This window comes from Cryptotermes secundus, unplaced genomic scaffold (assembly GCF_002891405.2).
Source record: "Cryptotermes secundus unplaced genomic scaffold, Csec_1.0 scaffold945, whole genome shotgun sequence".
Lineage (NCBI taxonomy): Eukaryota > Metazoa > Arthropoda > Insecta > Blattodea > Kalotermitidae > Cryptotermes > Cryptotermes secundus.
Genome location: NW_019731584.1, coordinates 7,370 through 29,663, shown reverse-complemented (window position 1 = coordinate 29,663; position 22,294 = coordinate 7,370). Strand labels below are relative to the sequence as shown.

The following is a 22,294-nucleotide window of genomic DNA, read 5'->3' as shown; positions in this document are numbered from 1 at the left end:
CAGAGGGGAGACAAGAAGTGTGCAGATTGGAAGAGGAGTTCGACAAGGATGCTGTTTATCACCAATTCTGTTCAACTTTTACAGCGAATGCCTTACCAAGGAAGCTCTGGATGGGCTCGGAGACTTCAAAACTACATGTTTCGGCCCTAAATGGCCATCATCAGGTGTGTATTCTTACATAGCTCTTACACTGCCTGTTAAAATTTAATTTTAAATTTTAACAGGCAGTGTAACAGCTACGTAAGAATACACACCTGATGATGGCCGAAACATGTAGTGTGGAGTGAGGGGAAAGAAGAAAGAACTACAATAAAATTGTTACACTTAAGACGGTGTTTATCTTATATATATTGTGCGAGTGTAACAGGATGCTCAAATATAATATTGGTCAGGTAATTGTGAATTATAAATAAGGATTCGGAAGAGACAAACACAAAACTTCCTCTGAGAGACTTACGAAAATCAGAAAACCTGAGCCAGGATACGTCATGACTTGGCTAAGATTCAAAGTAAGAAGCTCCTGGATTGTTAATGTTATACCAAACTGTTCAGTAAAAAAGGAAGAGCAGGATTTATTCAAAGTACGAATGATACAATTTTAAATAAGATTATAACATACCCTCCCATTGAAATACCAGTAGCTGCTACAGGTATTCCTGGATGTAAAGATTTCACGTGTCTCACAACTTCAGATAAATCTTCAAAGTTTGCTGCATTGTATGTTCGAGGCGTCTGTAATAAAAACCCACAGATATGGCAAATATATATAATTAATTCTATCACAATCTGTAGACAAATGAATATTTTATGACTTAAAGTAGTCCTCCGACTTAATTTATTTGTAATTTTCTAATTACTTACATCCACAAAATGTTCATTATCATTCATTCCAGATAAAAATCTTAAATATCTCTTTCCAGAGCATGTAACATTTCATGACTTTAAAAGTAACTGCACTCCTTGCATCCAATAGTTTTATTTGAATCACAGACAGAGCTACAATATTATGAGACACTTTTCTCATCACTGAAAAAAATATTCAGCAGGACCTCTAAAAACTGAATACATTATCATAAAAACCTTCTTCGTAACATATCCATACGCTTGTAATACTGACTGTGCAACTCTGAAAACAACCACCTACAGGTTATTCCAGCTACCTTACACCTACGGAGAGCTAAGAAGAGCCCACTGTGTGTCAGAGCTGATCTGGATACCATAAAAAGAAAAATCCTTGTATTGGCCAGGAAGTGAACCCTGCTCAGCCAATCCACAATCGCTCTATTGACTACTAACTATACCAGCTCATGAAAGGGGTTTTGGAGGAAGGAGACACTGGAGAAATTGGCTCACATGATAATGCTTTTGCCTTTTATTTGGGAAGTGCCTCGGCCAAATCTTGGGCAGGACATTGACAACTGTAACTGAGATTTTTCATGGTTTTCCTCATTTCCCCAGGTTAATACTGTGATACTAGCTCTAATTAGGCTGCAATGACTTCCTTCCCCATCTTTTCTAGTTCACAGATCACTGTCATCAAATCATTCTACACTATATAGCTTCAGTTACTGATGTCATTACATAAACTACCAATAGGATATACAGGTTGGAGAATTGTTGAAGAGGAAAATAATGGAAGATCTTTACTGCATGTTATAGGGTTGAACATATTATGAGATGCAGAACACAGGAAGGTGGTGGCACAACACAAAAATGAAGGATTCAGTGATTTAAGCACTTACACAATTTAAAAAGGACATCCACTGAGCAAATTATCCACAGTGGATATTTGACAATTTTCATTCTGTTCATAAAACACTGTTCCAAGAATCACCTTCAAGGACATCCCACCAAGTCCTCTGTAGTTGAAGACAACAGTTCGAAGCTTCATGCGATTTGCTGATAATGAAAGGCACCTAACATACTGTGACTGACTGTCCCCAGTTAGACCAGGAAGAATAATGACAATTGGTGCATTGGCAGGACAGCCGTCTTCCAACCAATCCAGTGCCACCTGTCCACCATCATTCAGTTCTAGGATCTCCCTGCAGACAAAAAGTCAAATAAAAATAATATACTTACATTTAAATTAATAGATTAAAGAGGAACGCATTAAATGATCTCTGTGCTGTGACCATCTATAGCCTACTGTGCATTCCCTTCCCTAAGCTCAGATCTCTAGTAGCCCTGCACTCTGAGTGTGGCTGAGTGTCACTTGCCTGCATTAATGGAGGACCAAGTGGTAGGATCTAAATTCAGCTAAAACCCCATGGTCACGCAGGATGAGTGAAGCTGTTTCACCCTCATCATAGCATCTTGTGCAGGATGGACTATTTACTACTCCCAGCTTAAACAGGTTTCCTTTCAAGTGGCAGTGTCACGTTTGCATTTACACACTTTTTCCATCAAATATCCAGTATTAGATATAGCTGACTATTTTGATATAGATGCACCTCATTCCTCTGACAGATACTGGTTCAGTTACTGAATGAGAGAGACAGCACTTCTCAGACCACAAACTTGTATTAATAACAATACTACTGTTACTACAGTTACTATGCTGCCATGCTCAGTTCTATACATGCCTTTCCATCGACTGACACTAAGCAAAGTGATCCCAATAAGTGTGGATGCAGAGTCCACTGCCCAAAGCCTGTAATCCAAACAATAGTAATGCGACATGAAGAATGTTCATCATTACCACCACAAGAGTCTCATCATTTTGTCCTGCCTTCTATCATGTTTCTTTTCTTTCATTTATTTACATTCCATGGATTCTTACATGGCAGACCAATGGATATAGAAATACAGTCAACTCTCGATTATCCGGGGGCGGATTAACCAGTTTGCGGCTTAACTGGGGCTACTGAGGCTTTTTTGAGGCTTATATGTTGTTTAATATTCATTCACTTTTGTTTCACATGGCAAGTTGTAACACTATTTTCGCACAAGTGTGAACCGAGCTCTGCATTTTTTGGTCCCATTTTGCTAACACAATGTTCTAGGGTAGGGGTGAAAGAATGCAAGGATTTGTGGAAAGTTTCAAGGACAGATACATCGCCCCAGTTAGTATCTTTGTATCGATCTTCAAGTGCGTTAGCAAAATGTCAGGGTGTAAAAGGAAGCGTGTTAAGTATTCAACAGAAAAAGGAAAATGCCATGAAAAAGTAAACAACAATATCAAATTTTTTTAAGTGTTAAGTGTGAATATTCGTAAAAAATGTTGGATGTTGTTGAAGACTGTGATTGAAATAACTAATTCATATTTCAGTGTATGTAAAAAAAGTATTAAATAGGCCATGTGATGACATAAAAATGAGGTTGAATTAATTTAAATACAGGTAGGCCTATACTATTATGAAGGTACAGTATTACAGTACTACTTTTAATAAAATTTGTCTTAACCGGGTTTTCCATTAATCATGATTTCCATCCCCACCATTATCCCGGATAATCGAGAGTTGACTGTAGTCAAAGACAACAGGACAAATCCCATCAATTATATAAATAAAAATTAATTATACTTGATCCATAACAATTACACATATTATCCAAGACAAATCACAATGAGCAATCATTAAACCAGTTATAAAATATATATGTACAAGATTGCATGTTACCAACTTTGTACCTTATTTCTCATTTTAATTCTATTTCCTTTAACTGTTATGCCTCATAAGTAATAAATCACAAAAAAATATATGTAACAAACTATTCAGCACATTATATTAAGCAAAGAGTATTACAAATATGTACAAGCCTTTTCTCTTTTTAGCCTTTCCATTTTTAATTACAGTCTTTCATTAAATCTAAGCCACATGCAGGAAGTTTGCAGAAATAATCATGTATATTCCCAGTCTAACTGACCCAAAGTGTTACCTTTGACAACAGTTGCACCTGTTTATAACCTGAAATGAAAATGCTCTCTCCTCTAGGTTTGATGGTGGTTGAGTATTTTTCTCCTTCATCATCTTTTACCCATGTCTAGATTAGGTAGATGTGTGACACAGCAAAGTAAGAGTGAACTAACTGTGCAGGACGTTTAGGACTATTTCATGTACTGATGGAATAATGCTCTCTTGTTATGCTTCAATATTTTCATTTCATGTAGGTGATGGACACATGTGATGGCTGTTACAGGGATATCTGCACTCTCTTTGATGGGGCCTATAACAATGATTTATTATTTAGAATATTTGAAGCTAAAAACATAAAATATTTTTTGTAGAATAAAGAAAACAGGCATAAAACTCACCGACTGTATTTCACATTAGGATAAATTGATCGAAGCAGGGATGCAAGAGCAGTCTGCAATCTTGATTCAAAGCACCACAATGTTGGCCAGTACTTCTCTTGCAGAATTGGAACATGTAATGCCAAGAAGTTCTTGAACTTTCCATCTGAGCAGACAAGAACTGGTTGCTGATAAATGAAATAACATTCTCCTAAATAAATGTGTTTTAATTTTTGAATATATCTATGCAAGTTAAATAAATGCCATGCAAAGTTTGCACAAGATATATATAAGATTTAAGGTTCTCTCAGTGGTTATGAAGAGTTGTGCCTTCTTGGATATGCTGTATAGCCAACTAATGTTTCGAAGGGACCTGTCTTCTCCATCTCAGGGTTGAAGAATTAGCCAAACAAGAAACCAGAATGAAGCAGGTACCAAGAAGAGCAATCTACTTCAGAGCATCTTCATACTTGATCTTCAAAACCTCTCCCAAAGTTCCATTTCTTCCTTCATTGATACTCTTCAGTGGATTTCATTTAATTTACTACAGCCCAACCACTGATACCTTCTTCAAAGGGCACATGTCATTATCTTTAAAAAAGAACTCTGTGGCTTGAGTTTGCAAGTGAACCACATTGACCGAGTGACCGCCGCTTGTTTGCAAAGTTACTACCAGCTTTAGAGGATAGAGGGTGTCATGTGGTGAGAGCAATAAATCCCCACAGCAGTTAATCCTGGTTTTCTAGACCGAAGCCACTATCTCCTTGAAATAGCTCCTCAATTACCCTCACAAGGCTGAGTGGACCCCGTTCCAGACCCACCACTTCTCAGGAAATCTGGTAGCGCCGGGAATCGAACCCGAGACCTCAGGATCTGTAGCCAGAAACTCTGACCACTAGACCACAGAGGCACTTGGAAAAGTTCAAGTCAGACTCATGAGCTATCTCAATGACCTCTCACTGTGTCCATGAGTAAGGTTTACTTTTAATACACACTGGCTTAAGATCACACTGAATGCCATGTCTATTTTCGTTTGTGGTTTATTCTACAGTGCTTTCATGATCTCAATTACACAGCATCGAATAGCAGGATGATTCACAAATTATGAATTAAAAAGCATCTGCAAAGTAGTGCTACCACAATGTCTGCCTGGTAGGACTCAGAAAATCTATCAGGATAGTCAGTGACTGGCTGAGATTTGAACCAATCACATCCAGAATACAAGTCCAGAGCATCACTGCCAAACCAGCCTGCTTGGTGCCACATTTACTGGTGGACACTTTTTAGAATAACGTCAGAAAGTAAGGACACAAGTCAATCCCAGGGAGAGGATGTGTGAGGGATTCTGGACAAGTATATCAGCCAAGTTTCAAAATGGTATATAACCATACCCTCCGTTCCACCGTGGTTTATGTACATAATAGGAGTTGCTACATTCAATTATACCAACAACAACAATAATACAAGTAATTACAATAAAACATTTGAATCTGGTAAGCAGTATGTTAAGTAGTACTAACGTACATCGAAGTATTTCGCATAGGGGGAGAGGGGAGTCCATTTGGGTCCCCTCGGCATGGTGGCCACTGATTGGCCTATTGTACCTGCCCCAGGGTGATTATGATGATGGGGAATTTGGTGGAATGAAGACCGGCAGGGGAAACAGAAGTGCTCAGAGAAAACCCACCCCAGCGACACTCTGTCCACCAGACCCGGGTTTCAAACCGGGCTAGCACGGTGAGAAGCCAGCGACCCACCGTTTGTGCTATGACGTGGCCTTACTTTGATGTAAGGCACAGTATTATCTAAGAGTATGCCTCTTTTCATTTTAATATGTGGAAATATACAGTGCATATAACTGAATTATACATTAGTTTCTATGTGAACGTAAACTGTTAGCCTCTTATTCAAATAAGTTTTATTAATACCGCACTAATTTGACATAGCATGTATGAAATTAGTTATTTCTGTCATCCTCATCTCCCAGTCTTATCAGTCTACAGCTATCTCAAATGTAACTTGAAGTTCATAAGGTCCTCCCACAACATATTAAAGTCCTTAAAAATTAAGGTCAGACTACAGTTAACCTTTATGATGAATAAGAGAACTGTTTGTTCATCTTGTGTTATGTACTGTAGCAGAAATGCAATTCAAGAATACATGAACTCAAGAAATTCCTCACACACAATAATGATAGCAGTTTTGTGGGCAGTTGGTACACCAGATGTAAAATTTTCAATAAAGTTTTTAGCCTCCAGTCTTCCTTAAAATTATTTATCACAAGTCATACAATATATTACATACAAGGAGTACACGTAAAACGTAAATATGTCCCTGTGCTTAACTAATTAAGTATTATGCCATGAAGATGTAGGGGGGGAGTAGATATTTAAGACCATGATTTCTTGACCTCAGCACTAGTTGCAGTAAGCAGTCAGCTTCACGTCCTTGCTGCTTTACATCCAGGGAAAGATCCCAGTACCCATTGGACAGGAGACTCTGTGGGCCCTAGAACCAGTCTGAATGACATGGAGAAGTGAAAATTCTTGACTCTACTGGGGCTGGAACTCCAAACCCTTGGACATCCAGTCCATATACCAGTTTCTATACCGCTCTTACATACAAGGAGTACTCAGCAGAATTTATGAAGTCTATTTTCTATGGTACAGATTTTCACAAAGACTGGTGGTTTTATCAGTATCATACAGCTGAAGGTTGGTATGTATGTGTGTGTTATTATTTAGTTTATTTTATATTTCAGTCCTACAAATCTTGTGTCAATATTATATGAGGGAGCGTCAGTAAACAGGTCACAAATGGGTATAAAACATAAACCATTTGATACTGAAACCTGGAAAAAAACATTTATTTCTCAACATATCCTCCACCAACATCGATACACTTGACCCATCACTTTATCAGTGTTTCAAAATTCACAGCACAGACATTTTCTAACTGTTGTCTTATTCACTTCCGCACCTCCATTTCAGCCTTTTTGTCATCACCGAAACATTTGTCACTAAAATATTTCTTTAGTGGACCAAACAGATGGTAGTCATTAGGGGCAAAGTCAGGGTTGCAAGGTGGATGTTCAAGAAGTTCCCACTGTACTCCTTGAATTCTCTCCTGGGTTGCTCCAGCTGTATGGGGTCTTGCATTGTCATGTTCAGGCAGTACTCCTCTTGCCTGCTGGCCTGGATGTCATCTGCAAATTCCATCCTGAAACTAACTTCACAGCATGATGCAGAATTCACATTTTTCCCAAGTTTCTTAAAATGTACTAAAAAATCTCCCTGATAATCCCAAAACATGGTAAGCGTAATCTTGCCAGCTGATGGCATAAACCTTCAGACTGAAGGTTAACTGGGATGCTTCCATTGCACTGAAGCACATTGTGATTCGGGTTAGCAGTCATGTTACCCATGATTCATCCCCAGTAACAATCTTGTTAAGCATATCTTCTCCTTCATCTACATGATGTAAGAGATGTTGGAAGGACAAATCCATTCAGCTAATTATTTCTTGATCCTACAGTTCTCTGTGCACCCACCATGCGCATAAATTCCAGAACTTTAAACGATCATGCATTATGCTGTATGCTAAACCATGGGAACATCCTAATGCAGTTCCTACACTATCATTATCTTCCTGTCAGCTCAAATCAACTGTTCCACCTGCTGCACAGTTGCTTCTGTAGCAATCTGATTGGGCATCATTTCCAACTTTTGAACATCCTTGAAAGAATTTCTCAACCCAGTCATGAACTGCTTTACACAACAAATACTTCCCACCATAAATAGGTAACATTTCTTTATGAATATCCTTTGCACTGAGTCCTTTTGCCTACACAAAAATGCACAAAAGAATGCTGCTATTCGGTAGTATACGCCTCAAGTACGGTTGTTATTTTCACTACTGAAACCAGTCTCTGAACATGGACGTGTGTGTCTGCTACCTAGTGATACACATAAAAAACCTACTATGTCCATTACAACTGTTTTACTTCCATTTGTGACTCTCCCTTCTACCATTTATGTCCTGGCAACAGCTCGTTAAAATGCAGTTTTGCTGAGGGCGAATGTATTAAGCTTGTAAGGAACTGGTCTCAGAAACCCTACTGGAGTTAGCACTTTCTTTTAGCTTATAATTCTGTAAATATGCTACACAGATCAGGAGCTTCATAATCTGTACGCTTCTCCAAGTATAATTAGAAAGATCAAGTCAAGGAGGATGAGGTGGGCTGGGCATGTAGCAAGAAAGGGGGAGAAGAGGCATGCATATAGGATATTGGTGGGAAAGCCAGAAGGAAAGACACCACTGGGAAGACCAAGGCATAGGTGGGTGGACAATACTAAAATGGATCTTGGAGAGACAGGATGGGATGGTATGGATTGGATTGCTCTAGCTCAGGATAGGGACCAGTGGAGGGCTCTTGCGAGCATGGTAATGAATCTTCAGGTTCCTTAAAATGCTGGGAAATTCTTGAGTAGCTGCAGATTTCGCATCTCCTCAAGAAGGGCTCAGTTCCTTAAGTATGTAAGTAAATGTCACACAGATCATCACCGTCACCTTTGTAGGAAGAATAAACTGCTTAAATACACATTCTGCATGTGACATCCGAGATTCTCATGATGGTAACTATGAAGAATGCTGTCCCCTGGGATGTGACACTGTGTAGGCTGAAGCAAGTTCATTAAAATTTTTGAAGACTGTATGGTGTCACATCTCAGATGGCAACTCTCTTCAAATTCTCTGTACAATAAATTTGTTGTAAATAACCTCAAACATTCATATTATCACCACGGTTGTAACTCATCGCCTTAGCTTTCAATAGTGCAACATTTTGTGGAACAGAAAAGGTTTCAAACATGCATATTTGAATGCGGGTACTAGAACAAAAGAGAATTGCTTTCTTTAAAATTCTGCTGGAATTTCAATGAGATTCAAGGCATCTTCCTGGAGGTAAGGATGGCCAGTGCGTAAGGCTAACAGCCTTATCGCCATCTGTGAGCCGAATGTCTACAAAATGTGGGAGCTCCAACATGTTACAACCATACTGATCTCGACAGCCTGTTACAGGGATATCTTTACTTTATCTACCACATAACCCCCATGCCCTAAGGCACTATGGAAAGCTGTTGATGTATGAATATTAAAAATAATATGAATATAATATGATTACAGAGCTGGGATAGCACAGTCGATACAGTGACTGACTATAGGCTGGACGACCAAAGGGTGAGAGTTAAGAGTCCCGGTGGGGGAAAGAAATTTTCACTTCGTCACCCACTCACTCCTATCCAATATGTAGTGGGGGCTCTTTCCCCAGGGGTAAAGCGGCCAGGGCGTGAAGCTGACCACTCACCTCCAACTAGTCCTGAGGTCAAGAAAATATGGGTTTACACATCCACTCCCCCATACACCTCCATGGCATAGTGCTTAATTAGTTGAGCACATGGGCAACTTTATGTACATATGATTATAATGTAACTTCATATTACCATTTCTTTTATTGCTAGTGGGGTGGGACTAAGTCCCTTGTACTGCGACCACTTCTGGCCTATTGTACCAGCCTCAGATGATAGGTGAGGGTGATTGTGGAGAAATTGGTGGAATGAAGATTGGCAGGGGAAACCGAAGTACTCGGAGAAAACCTGCCCCATCGCCACTTTGTCCACCAAAAATCCAACTTGACCAGACCCGGGCCGCTGCGGTGGGAAGCCAGTGACTAACTGTTTGAGATATGGCATGGCCAGTTCATATTACTAACTACAATGATTCTTTACGTATTGCTGTCAACTGAAAGCCACATGAACATTTCTGTATAGCTGCCATGTTATTTTCCATTCTTTAGAAATGCATCAGAAGTTGCATTTGTCAAATATCTATCACAATACAAAATTTGAGGACCCTTCATTAAGCGATACTATTGTAGTTCCCACCCCTCAGTCTGCATATCTGCCATACTGCTATTACTGATTGTAGCAAATTAAGAGACTACATACAAGGCACACATTCATATCAAACATGGATCACAAACATGAATACCAAATATTTTCAAGATCAACAAAGTGATCAAAAGCTGAAAGAAAAAGACACAGACACAGTGATCTCAAAAGCTGACTTTCCTATGTAAGCCAAGAATGTAAGTTATGATGATGAGGAAATTAAGAGAGATTGAATTTGGGCAATACTTCCTACCATTCAGTCCAGAACCTTGTCTTCTCTTCTGCTGTCTAAAAACATAAAAATCAGAAAATACAAAACTATAATTTTCCCTGTGGTTCTGTATGGATGTGAAACTTGGGCCCTTAATGCGATCTAGAGCTTTCTCCTTCAAATAAGAATATCCTCTTCTGTCCCCAAGGTCATCCAGCATCTTCTTACGTCTTCTTCCTCGTCTTCTGGTCACTTCTATCCGACCCTTGATCTTTCCTTCAATAACTTCTTTTAGAAGGCAGTTACTGCGTAAGATATGACCAATCCAATTAGCCTTCCATTTTCTTATTTTTTGTAGGATATTCCTCTGCTCACTGACTATAAATAACACTTGTTCATTTCTCACATAATTGGTTCAACTGATCTTCTACATCCTTCTCCAACATCACATTTCGAAGCTTTCCAGGTGTTTCTGATCTACTGCCCTAAGTGTCCAAGTTTCAGCCCCAGACAAAGCCATGCTCCAAATGTAGCATTTCACTAGTGCCCTAACATTATGGGAGAAAAATAGACTGGGAGTGTTTGAGGTCAGGGTGTTGAGAATATTTGGACTGAAGAAAGATGAAGTGGCAGGAGGTTGGAGAAAACTGCATGAGGAGCTTCATAACTTGTTCTCTTCTCCAAGTATAATTATAACGATCAGAGGATGAGATGGGCGGGACATATAGCATGAATGGGGAAACAGAGGAATGCTTATAGGATATCGGTGGGAAAAACAGAAGGAATGAGACCAAGACATAGACGGATGGACAATATTAAAATGGATCTTAGAGAGAAAGTATGGGATGGTATAGATTGGATTGATTTGACTCTGGATATGGACCAGTGGAGGGCTCTTGTGAACACAGTAATGAACCTTCAGGTTCCATAAAATGCTGGGAAGTTCTTGAGTAGCTGCAAAATTGGCGGCTTATCAATAAGGGCTCATGTCCATGAGTGGGTGACAGACATTTAGGATACAGTGACCAGTTACTTACGTTTTTGTTCACATGATTTTCCAGTACACATTTTGGTTTCTGGAGTTTTAGCAGAAAATCTTTACATGTCACCTACTTTTTAATTTTTAAAATTTAATGAGTATATGGTATTGGCAAGGTATTTGACCCTGAATCAAGCAGGCAAATTGGAGAATTTGAAAACGGAAATGCAGAAGAATGAGGTGTCTTCTAAGTGCGGTGGAAAGGACAAGGTGAAATAAGAAGTGGTGATTATATAGTGTATTATTCCGGAGGTGAACGGGCTGAAAGAGGTGTGGCAATAGTGGTGCATAAAAGTGTAGTGAGCAGTGTTGTTAAGAAGATTGCTTGTAATGACAGAATTATTGCTCTGAAGTTAAAGGCGGAACCGGTAGATATACTGATTATGCAAGTGTACATGCCAACATCAGAGTATGAAGATGAAGTGGAAGAAGTGTATGACACAATTGAAGAAATTCTTCAGGAAGATGGAAGAGCTGACACAAACAGCATCATATTGGGAGACTGGAATAGCATTGTGGGAGATGAACCATATCAGAATATTGTTGGATCACATGGACTAGGAAGACCGAACCACAGGGGTCAAATGCTTATTGACTTTTGTGAACGAAATGGACTGATTGTCACCAACACTTGGTTCATGAAACCAAAGAGAAGAATTTACACATGGAAGGCACCTGGGGATTGGAGGAGACATCAGCTGGACTACATCCTTGTGAAACATCGATTCAGAAAAAGTGTGAAGGATGTGAAGACGCTGCCTGGGGCAGATATTGACTCTGACCACAACTTACTGGTTGCCAAGTTCCGAACCAGGTTGAAGAAAATTATAAGATTTCAAAAGCACAGACCTAGATGGGCTTTGGAGAAGTTATATGCTCAAAGACAAAGTGTGCAGGAGACCCTAGAAGAGAAACTCGGGGCAACTGAAGGTGAAAGCGGAAATGCTGAAGCGCAGTGGAACGATATAAAAGAATGCATGTTAGATACTATCAGTGATTTGGTAGGTAAAGTTGAGAAGATAGCAAGAAAACCATGGGTTACACAGGAGATGATGAGTAAAATGGAGGAGCGAAGGAAATGGAAGAATGTCAACAATGAAGAAGGCAGGAGGAAATACAGGAGACTGAGGAATGAATTGAAAAGAGCCACGGACAGGGCCAAAAAGGAATATCTTGAGAAGATATGTAATGAGATTATGGAATTTCAAAGAACAGGCCGTTATGATTTGATGTACATGAAGACAAAAGAACTAGGATGGAAAGAGAATCATGGGATTCAAAATGTTGGCATCGAAGACTCCCAGGGGAATAGAATAGTAGATCAGAGGCAAGTGCTGAAAATTTGGGAAAATTATATTTCAGAACTATATGATCGACCTAATCGGCCAGAAACCTTAGAAGTTGAACCGGAAGAAGAAGTAGATACAGACGAGAAAGGACCATATATTTTACAAAGTGAGGTGGAAAAAGCTATCAAGGAAATGAGGAAGGGAAAGGCTACAGGAGATGATGATGTACCTGGAGATGTGCTCAAGTTACTGGGAGAAGGTGGTTTGAAAACACTGACAAAACTAATGAACACCATATATGAAAGTGGAGAGTGGCCCAAGGACTTTACAGAAGTTACAATGATTGCCTTAAAGAAAAAGACAAAAGCTACAAAATGCAGCGACCATCGCACAATAAGTCTTATTGCACATACAGCAAAGATAATAGCAAAGATACTTAAAAGAAGAATTGAAAGGAAAATAGAGGATGTACTTGGAGAAGATCAGTTTGGATTTAGAAGAGGAAAAGGAACCAGGGATGCAATTGGGATGATGAGAATTATAGCGGAACGAACTTTGGAGATAGATGAAGAACTGTGTGTTTGCTTCATAGACTGGCAGAAGGCATTTGACCGGGTAAACTGGACCAAATTAATGCAGATCCTGAAAGAAACAGGTATCGATTGGCATGAAAGAAGATTGATTAGCAAATTGTACATGGATCAGAAAGTTAGAGTACGACTGGACAGGGGGGAGACAGGAAGTGTGCAGATTGGAAGAGGAGTTCGACAAGGATGCTGTTTATCACCAATTCTGTTCAACTTGTACAGCGAATGCCTTACCAAGGAAGCTCTGGATGGGCTCGGTGACTTCAAAGTAGGAGGGCAAATTATTCAAACTGTGAAATATGCAGATGACCTTGTGTTAATGGCTAAGGAAGAAACTGTGCTACAGGGCATGATTGATAGACTAATTGAAATTGGAAGGTGCTATGGCATGGAAATGAATGTGGAGAAAACAAAAGTAATGAAAATTTCGAGACAACCAACCCCAGTCACAATAAAGATAGACCAAAAACAAGTGGAGAATGTGAAATGTTTTAAATATTTGGGTAGCTTGTTAACAGATGATGGAAGGTGTACTTGTGAAATTAAATCCAGGATTGCCATGGCAAAAGCTGCATTTAGCAAGAAGAAGAATCTTTTTACCAGCAAATTGGACTTAAATTTGAGGAAGAAACTAGTGAAATGCTACATTTGGAGCATAGCTCTGTATGGGGCTGAAACATGGACACTTAGGGCAGTAGATCAGAAACATCTGGAAAGTTTCGAAATGTGGTGTTGGAGAAGAATGGAGAAGATCAGTTGGACCGATTATGTGAGAAATGAAGAAGTGTTAATTAGAGTCAGTGAGCAGAGGAATATCCTACATGAAATAAGAAAACGGAAGGCTAATTGGATTGGTCATGTTTTACGCAGAAACTGCCTTCTAAAAGAAGTTACTGAAGGAAAGATAGAGGGGCGGATAGAAGTGACAAGAAGACAAGGAAGAAGACGTAAGAAGATGCTGGATGACCTTGGGGACAGAAGAGGATACTGTCATTTGAAGGAGAAAGCTCTAGATCGCATTAAGTGGAGGAATTGTTTTGGAAGAGACTGTGGACCTGTCATCTGACAGATTACTGCTGCTGCTGCTGCTGATGATGATGATGATGGTATTAAGTCTGATCCAACCGAACAATTATTTTTAATTTATACTAGCGCCGTAGTTTTACAGAATTCCATGATCATTTGTACATTCTTCATCAATCGTCTAACAACGACTATCTGCGCCGAAACATGTTGCGAGTAAAATATGGAAAACATTAATCTGTGTTATGGTAACCTATCAATTTCTATTTGCAAGCACCACAAAAATGAGGCAATATTGCATGATCAGACAGACAGACAATCATGGCGGACACAACAACAGCTAGTAATAATTCTGCAGAGGATTTTGTGGATTTGACTAAAGAGGAATTTGATTTTAAATGCGAAGGTTGCATTAAATATAAAATTGAGTTAACGAAAGTTATTTCTGAATTAAAATCAGCAATGAAAGTTATTGCAATCCTGAGGGAAGACCAAAAAACTGATGTATTAATGGATAGATTAGTCACAAATGCACGTAGCCATGAAGAAGTTTTCCAACTATCGCTAAGTGCTGAAAATTGGGCACACATACCTGTGCATTCACAAGAGATGGATTCTGTTAGCTCCAGTAAAATTACAGAAACAACGATAAGAACTACAAATAGTTTTGGAGTCTTACATAACCTAGAAAAGGATCAGCCTACGCAAATCGAGAAGAGTAAGACGAGAAGTCACAAATCTAATGCAACGAACAAAGATTTAACTGCAAAGGAACCTATTTCATCAAGGACTAGTAGATACAAGAAAGCAGAAAACCTGCTGCCAGAATTTAATATACCTGTGATAGTGAATGGGTTGTCCCTTGTAATACTTATTCAAAGTTTTCAGAAAACGAGTGGTCTGCAGTTAAAAGTGGTGACAGTGATACTGACATGCAAATTTCAAACAAAAACGCAAGTCTAGAGCAGAATCTTTTAGTTGATAAGACTAAACATTTAATTTTATTCATTGGTGATAGCCATATTAGAGACTGTGTAGATAAGATCAAAGACAACTTAACTAAAACGTCCAGAGTAATAGGATTTGTCAAGCCAGGAGCTGACATAAGTAACTTATCTACCACGGCAGAGTCTATGGTTGAATCCTTGACACTTAATGATGTAATAGTTTTTTCAGGTGGAACTAAAGAAATAGGAAAAAATGATTCCAGAGAAGCATTAAGAAATATATTGAATTTTATCAAAACTAATTCTCATACAAATATTGTTCTGTTGAATATTCCACATAGGTACGACCTGGAAAATTGGTCATGCGTGAATGAGGAGATAAAAGTTTTTAATAGGAAATTAGTGAAATGTACCAAAGGTTTTAGGCATGTTACTTTATTACACCATGATTTAAACAGAGCTCTCTTTACAAGGCACAGACTCCATCTTAATAAAATGGGGAAGAACGTACTGGTTAGGAATATTGCCTTAATTTGTACTAAAATCTTTTACAGAGATGCAAAACCAATCTATTTGCCTTGGAAGGCAATCAATAATGACCATGATAATGAGATTAATAATTTTTTTGGCATAAAAGATTGTACTGTTGATAATGTTATGTTAGAAATAAGTAAACCGCAAACTCCCGAGCCACAACGTAAATCAAATAGGCAAAGAAAATTTCCACTAGATAGATATGATGATTTTTTATGGTAGAAGAAAACCAGTGTAACAACCATACTGAAATCTTAAAGAAAAATGGCTTCTCAATTTATCACCAAAACATTTGTGGCCTTGCAAATAAGACTAGTGAAATTTATGCCCATCTATATCCTGAACTTCCGCAAGTGCTTTGTTTCACAGAACATCATCTAAATTATTCACAAATTGAAAATGTGACCATAGCCAATTACAACTTAGGAACTAGTTATTGTAGAAAGTCTTTTATTAAGGGAGGTGTATGTATATATTTACACAACTCTCTGGATTACGAACCTGTCAGCATTAATGAACTATGTATAGACAAAGCCATGGAGGTGTGCGCTGTTAAATGTAAATTTTTATCTAGTACATTCTGTATTCTAGCCTTTTATAGGTCCCCATCTAGTAATTTTTCATTATTCATTACCCAGTTAGAAGCTGTCATCAACAAAATTTATAAACCGAATTTATTAATGATAGTCTGTGGTGACTTTAATATAAATTATCTAGAAGATAATAAAATGAAGCAACAATTAAACTACATACTGCAGTCTTTTACCTTAAGTAGCGTGGTTTACTTTCCAACCAGGTCTTGCACCACTACTCAAACATTGATTGATAATATCTTTATAGATATAACTAAGTTTGAAAACTATTTGATCTCTCCAGTATTTAATGGTCTGTCTGATCATGATGGGCAACTTTTGTTTGTACATCAAAAAGAGATCAGTAGGGAAAGGACAAACCTTAATTTCAAAATTATCCGGACATTTAACAACTGTTCACTAGATGATTTCAAACTAAGTTTAAGTTTTGAGACTTGGGAAACCGTATTTAATGCTGTGGACAATAATATAGATAGTGTGTTTAATAATTTTGTAGATGTATATTTGCAGATATTTAATGCTTCTTTCCCAAAAAGAAAATTTACGAACATTTTTCCTCCAAACAATGGTTAACCACTGGAATAAAAACTTCCTGCAGAAGGAAAAGAGAATTATATCTTTTGGCAAAATTTCATGACAATGAAAATCTAAAGCAGTATTATAAATCATACTGCAAGATTTTAACTAAGGTAATAAATGAGGCAAAAAGACTTAGCAATGAGGACAAAATTACCAACTCTAATAATGTTGCCAAAACCACTTGGAACATTATAAGGGCAGAACTGGGTAAAGATTGTTCAAAGGGTAAAATCTGCAATACAGTCCAAATCAACTCAAGTAATTTTAATAATTATTTTTTAAACGTTGCTGATAATATTACTCAAAAAATTTCTAGCCAATTTACCTCTGTTACTGATTCAAATAACAAATACAAATATTATTTGAACCTGGCTGCTAAGGGCCCTTTTCCTAAAATCATTTTCAATAACATAACAACGAAGGAAATTGAAAAAGTTATCTCTTCTTTACCTTCCAAAACTCTTCTGGATACGATGAGATTTCATTGAAGATGCTAAAAATAAGTGCCCCATACATTTCTTCCCCGTTATGTTGTATATTAAATAAGGCAGTATCAGCTGGTAAATTTCCCTTACGGATGAAATATTCGATTGTTAGCCCTCTATATAAGAAGGGAAATAGAGAAGATTGTTCTAATTATAGACCAATCTCCTCGTTGACATCATTTTCCAAGGTGTTTGAAAAAATTATCTTTAGAAGATTATTAACACATATCTGTGCTAATGATATCTTGGCTAGTGAACAATTTGGATTTCGTCCTAACCTTTCCACCGAGACTGCTTCATATACTCTATTAAATAAAATATTAACAGCCATCAATAATAAAAATAAAGTAGGCGGAATTTTTTTTAATTTGGAGAAAGCTTTCGATTGTGTAAACCATGAAGTGCTTCTATATAAACTCGAGTATTATGGTATAACTGATAATGTATATATGTTAATAAAATCATATCTCCAATATCGGTATCAGAAGGTGAAAGTTAGAAATGGACCTAATGATAAAAGTGAATCTGCCTGGGGTTTGGTCAAACAGGGCGTTCCTCAGGGGTCCATTCTGGGACCTTTACTGTTTTTACTATATATTAATGACCTACCCATATTTATTAAATATATGAATGCCAATGCAAATCCCCAAACAGTTTTATTCGCTGACGATACTAGTATAATCGTCAGTAATCCAAACAATACAGTACCGGACAGTAACCTGAAATCAGTCTTTAATAGTGTGGCGAAGTGGTTTAAGGCAAATTTACTCTCGTTAAATGTGGATAAAACTTATTGTATGAAATTCAGCCTTAAACATGCAAACAACTTTGAAACTCAAGTCACATACAACAATAAAATTATTCCCTATACTACTGAATTAAAGTTTTTGGGGTTGGTATTACATAATAATATGTCTTGGAAGTCTCATATTGAAAATTTGGCTGTTAAACTCACTAAAGCTTGTTATGGTGCAAGAGTAATTAGACCTTTTGTATCATTGAACTCCCTTAAGATGATTTATCATGCGTATTTTCATTCAGTTATGTCATACGGATTGATTTTTTGGGGAACCTCTTCACATAGCTCAATTATTTTTAAACTTCAAAAGCGAATGGTTAGAATACTAATGAAGGCAAGACCTAGGGATTCCTGCAGAAAATTCTTTGAAATATTAAATATATTACCTCTGGCCTCACAGTACATATTCTCCTTGGCTCTGTTTATGATTGCAAATAAAACTTGGTTCAGACAAAATTCTGAGATTCATAGTTTCAATACTAGGAATAATTCAAATTTTTTCCAACAAACGACTCATCTGACAATGTTTCATAAAAGTCCTGCTTATGCAGGTGTAAAGATTTATAATCATCTTCCAGATAATATTAAAGTATTGGCATGTGACAAAAGTTTTAAGAGAGCATTAAAAAAATATTTATATGAGCATTATTTTTATACTGTTGATGAGTTTCTTAAGCATAAAACTAGTTAACCACCTAGACAGCATAAAATCGTTGTTATATTTTATGGTCATTTATTATCTTTTTCTTGTTCTATGACTGCTAATTACAAACTGGTAGTATTTTATGCTCAAGTAGTTTTGTGGTCGTACCTCTATTAATTAGCATACTTTTATAAAATGATTGAACTTTCCACGACTTGAGTGCGGTAATAGATGTGCTAATATGGTATTAAAATTTCATTTCATTTTATATAGTGGATAACTTTTTATGTATGAAGTTAGATAATTTGAATTGTTTTATCTGTTTATTAATTCAAAATATTATCTATATTTATAATTTTTTTAAATTGTTACCTTGTAATATTTATATTTGCTTGTTAATCTTATATTTAATTTTGACAAAATCTTTTTATGACTGCATGTTTTTTGACTTCCTCTATACCCAGCGGCTGTACCAGCCTGGATTAACAGAAATGAAATAAATGGATGAATGAATGAATGATCATATTGCACTCTCACACAGGCCAACCTGCAAGGTAATTAAAATATTAACCAACCTTCACTACTTCAAGTAGATAATATACAAGGAAACCAGTTCCTAGGATTGCACCAAAATACCATTTGGATAACAACGATAAAATTTCGATTTTCGATATAATCCAATTCATGTTACAGACTTCAAATCTGCCACTCACTTGCTAGCATTAATCACTAAATGCGAGGAGCAGACTCCGTGCTAAATATTGACTGTATGGGCAACATACACAGCTCCGCACTACACAACCGACGTAACGTACGAAATGCAACAACCACTAGCGCCCGCTAGGACAGCTAGAAGCTAGAGTCGGCTAGCGGTCGGCTAGAGTGCACAAGCGCTCAGAACCCGCAGAGCCACCCAGCGTGCATTGTTGGCGTTCGTGTCTGGACTTGAAGAACTTAAGGCTCCCACACACAGACGCGATACGATTCGGGACGATATAGCACTGGGGACGAAAGAGGTTGTTTACCGAGTGGGCTGCGCACACAGCCGCGACACTCGGGAACCTCGGGAATCTTTGACACCCGATAACCAGCTGGCCATGACTCACACTCAATCATTATCTATACGTACGTGAAACGACATGGGTAGGCAGATGGAACAAATAATAGAGTTCGTCAAAGAAAATGCTTTATTGTACGATAATCGTCATCCGATGTTCAGGGATTCACGTGCTAAGGATAGAAAGTGGAAGGAATTGGCTGTTACAATGAACAGAGACAGCAAGTAGAAAAATTTGTATATATTTATATAGGGTTAAGTATTCAGTTAACTGTGGGCATTCTTAGTGTAGGCTATGCACCAGTTCCATTCACTAACACGAATTCCAGGGGCAGTCATCTAGTTGAAGTACGCAGCAAACCGCTCTTTAATGGCGTAGCTAACGTTTGCCGCCCTTGGGAGACGTAAAGGTTGGATAGGGAACATTTCTCCTTGTAATGGCTCCACTCGTAGCAGTTCTTCCCTGTACTTTTCCTCATGGTTTTTGAGACGTAGAAAATTATGAAGCAAACACGCTGCTGACACAGTGTGTTTTATATTTCCTTCTTTCAGTTCTATGGGTCTTAAAAAAATCCTCCACTTCATGGCAAGAATAGGCCTCCGCCAATTGGTATATTGTTTAGTGATATCTTGCCTAATGGCTCTCAGGATTTCATCAAACCTGTCAATATTCATCCTGAAATATATATAGAACCGTTTTTCGTCCTTCAGGAGTTGAGGTATCAGTGTATAAAACTCCCCCAGTTCCTCTCTTGACAAGTTTATATCATGAACCCAAGCGATTCGTCTCTTTCGCCTAAAATACGAACACACATAGCAACCACTTATACGTACTTAATTAGATACTCGTTATTGAATTGTAAATATTTGTACATATATATGACATACTGTATATTTGGAGGAAAAGAACTACGCAGATTTAGTGTTCAGTAAAATACTTGCCGGGATTCACCTTCGTCTTCATCAAGAGCGACAGCTAAAAGCAAAACTTCTTCCTCCAAAGACGCATCCATGACTATTTACCGCTGCGATACCGAGCGGTCTACCGAGTGCGCACGGTAGACCGAAATACCGAGGCGATATACCGACTGCGATAATATCGCGTTCCTCGGAGTACCGCGCCAGTGTGCGGACCTCCATTTACCGCAATGTAATTAGATATCGTCCCGCACTGTGATAGAACTAGCTAGGCCGCGCCATAGCTCAAGCGGTTAGTCGCTGGCGTCGCTGGCTTCCCACCGCGGCGGTTCGGTTTAGATTCCGGGTTTGGTCAAGTGGGATTTGTGGTGGACAAGGTGGCGCTGGGGTAGGTTTACTCCGATGTTTCCCCTGCAAATCTTGATTCCACCAATTGCTCCACAACCACCCTCATCTGGTACAATAGGCCAGAAGTGACCGCAGTACAAGAGACTTAGTCCCACCCGACTAGAAATAAAAAAACAATATATGAACTAGCTGGAATAGCAGGCGGAAAGCTGTGCAATGTGCGATGTGAAATACTATATGAATGGTGTATGACGTATTTAAATGATAATAATAATGATGCCAATTATAAAATTGAATAAGAAATGCACGAATTTAATTATTAATTCTGAATTGCATAGTACACGGCTGGGTACTTAACAATGAAATTACGTACTGCAGTGGTTCTCAAACTTTTTACCTCTGAGGGCCCCCCCCCCGAGGAGAGAAAATACTCTCAGACCCTCAGGCTGTTTTTATTTTAACAAAATAGAAGTCATTGTATGTTTCACGTTTCATTCAGTTTATTTTATGTTTTTCTACATACTATTTAGCAGTTTTCTTACTCAAAATTAAAGTATCACAATATTATGCCTAAAATAAAAATTAGTTTTAACACTTGCAATTAATATTATACAGTAGAACTTGGTTATAACGTCATCAAAGGGACCTAAAAATAGTGTCGTTATAAACGAATGTCGTTGTAACCGAAATGGGCACTTCCACAGTAGCCTTATGTTAGTCACGTAAAAATCTACCAAAAACCGAGTTAAAATGTTGCATTTTTTAGTGAAATACGTAGTTAAGTACAGACTAACGTAACATTAACGTGGAATTAATATGGATTCTCCATATCGTTTGTACTGTAGAATTCACCAAACCAAATTCGCGGCATACATCAGCTTTTTTCCTTCCATTTTCTATTTCACGAATCACTTTAACTTTCTCTTCAATGCTTAAAACTTTCCTTTTCATTGCCATGTTTTCGCTACTGCACTTCTCTGGGTTTAGGCAGGAACACTATAGGGTAAGTAGACAATGTGAGGTCCTGTTAGACGAGATTCTAGGAAAGGAATGCAGTTAA

General features: G+C 38.0%; 1 protein-coding gene across 5 annotated transcripts in view; it reads right to left on the bottom strand.

The window, feature by feature from the left end:
* LOC111867231 (phospholipase ABHD3) overlaps positions 1 to 21,006 on the bottom strand; it is a 34,365-nt gene extending 13,359 nt beyond the window's left edge. The window contains exons 1-5 of one of the 5 annotated variants that reach the window (XM_023856889.2): positions 19,487 to 19,572; positions 4,256 to 4,400; positions 3,880 to 4,167; positions 1,835 to 2,045; positions 620 to 732 (exon numbers count right to left, since the gene is read on the bottom strand). In XM_023856889.2, the coding sequence (XP_023712657.1) occupies positions 620 to 732; positions 1,835 to 2,045; positions 3,880 to 3,971 (416 nt within the window). In that variant the 5' untranslated portion in view covers positions 3,972 to 4,167; positions 4,256 to 4,400; positions 19,487 to 19,572. Of the gene's footprint in view, positions 1 to 619; positions 733 to 1,834; positions 2,046 to 3,879; positions 4,168 to 4,255; positions 4,423 to 19,486; positions 19,908 to 20,910 lie in introns of those variants that run through there. The other 4 variants (XM_023856886.2, XM_023856887.2, XM_023856888.2 and 1 more) reach the window with 4 other exon arrangements.
* Positions 21,007 to 22,294: the final 1,288 nt, after the last annotated feature.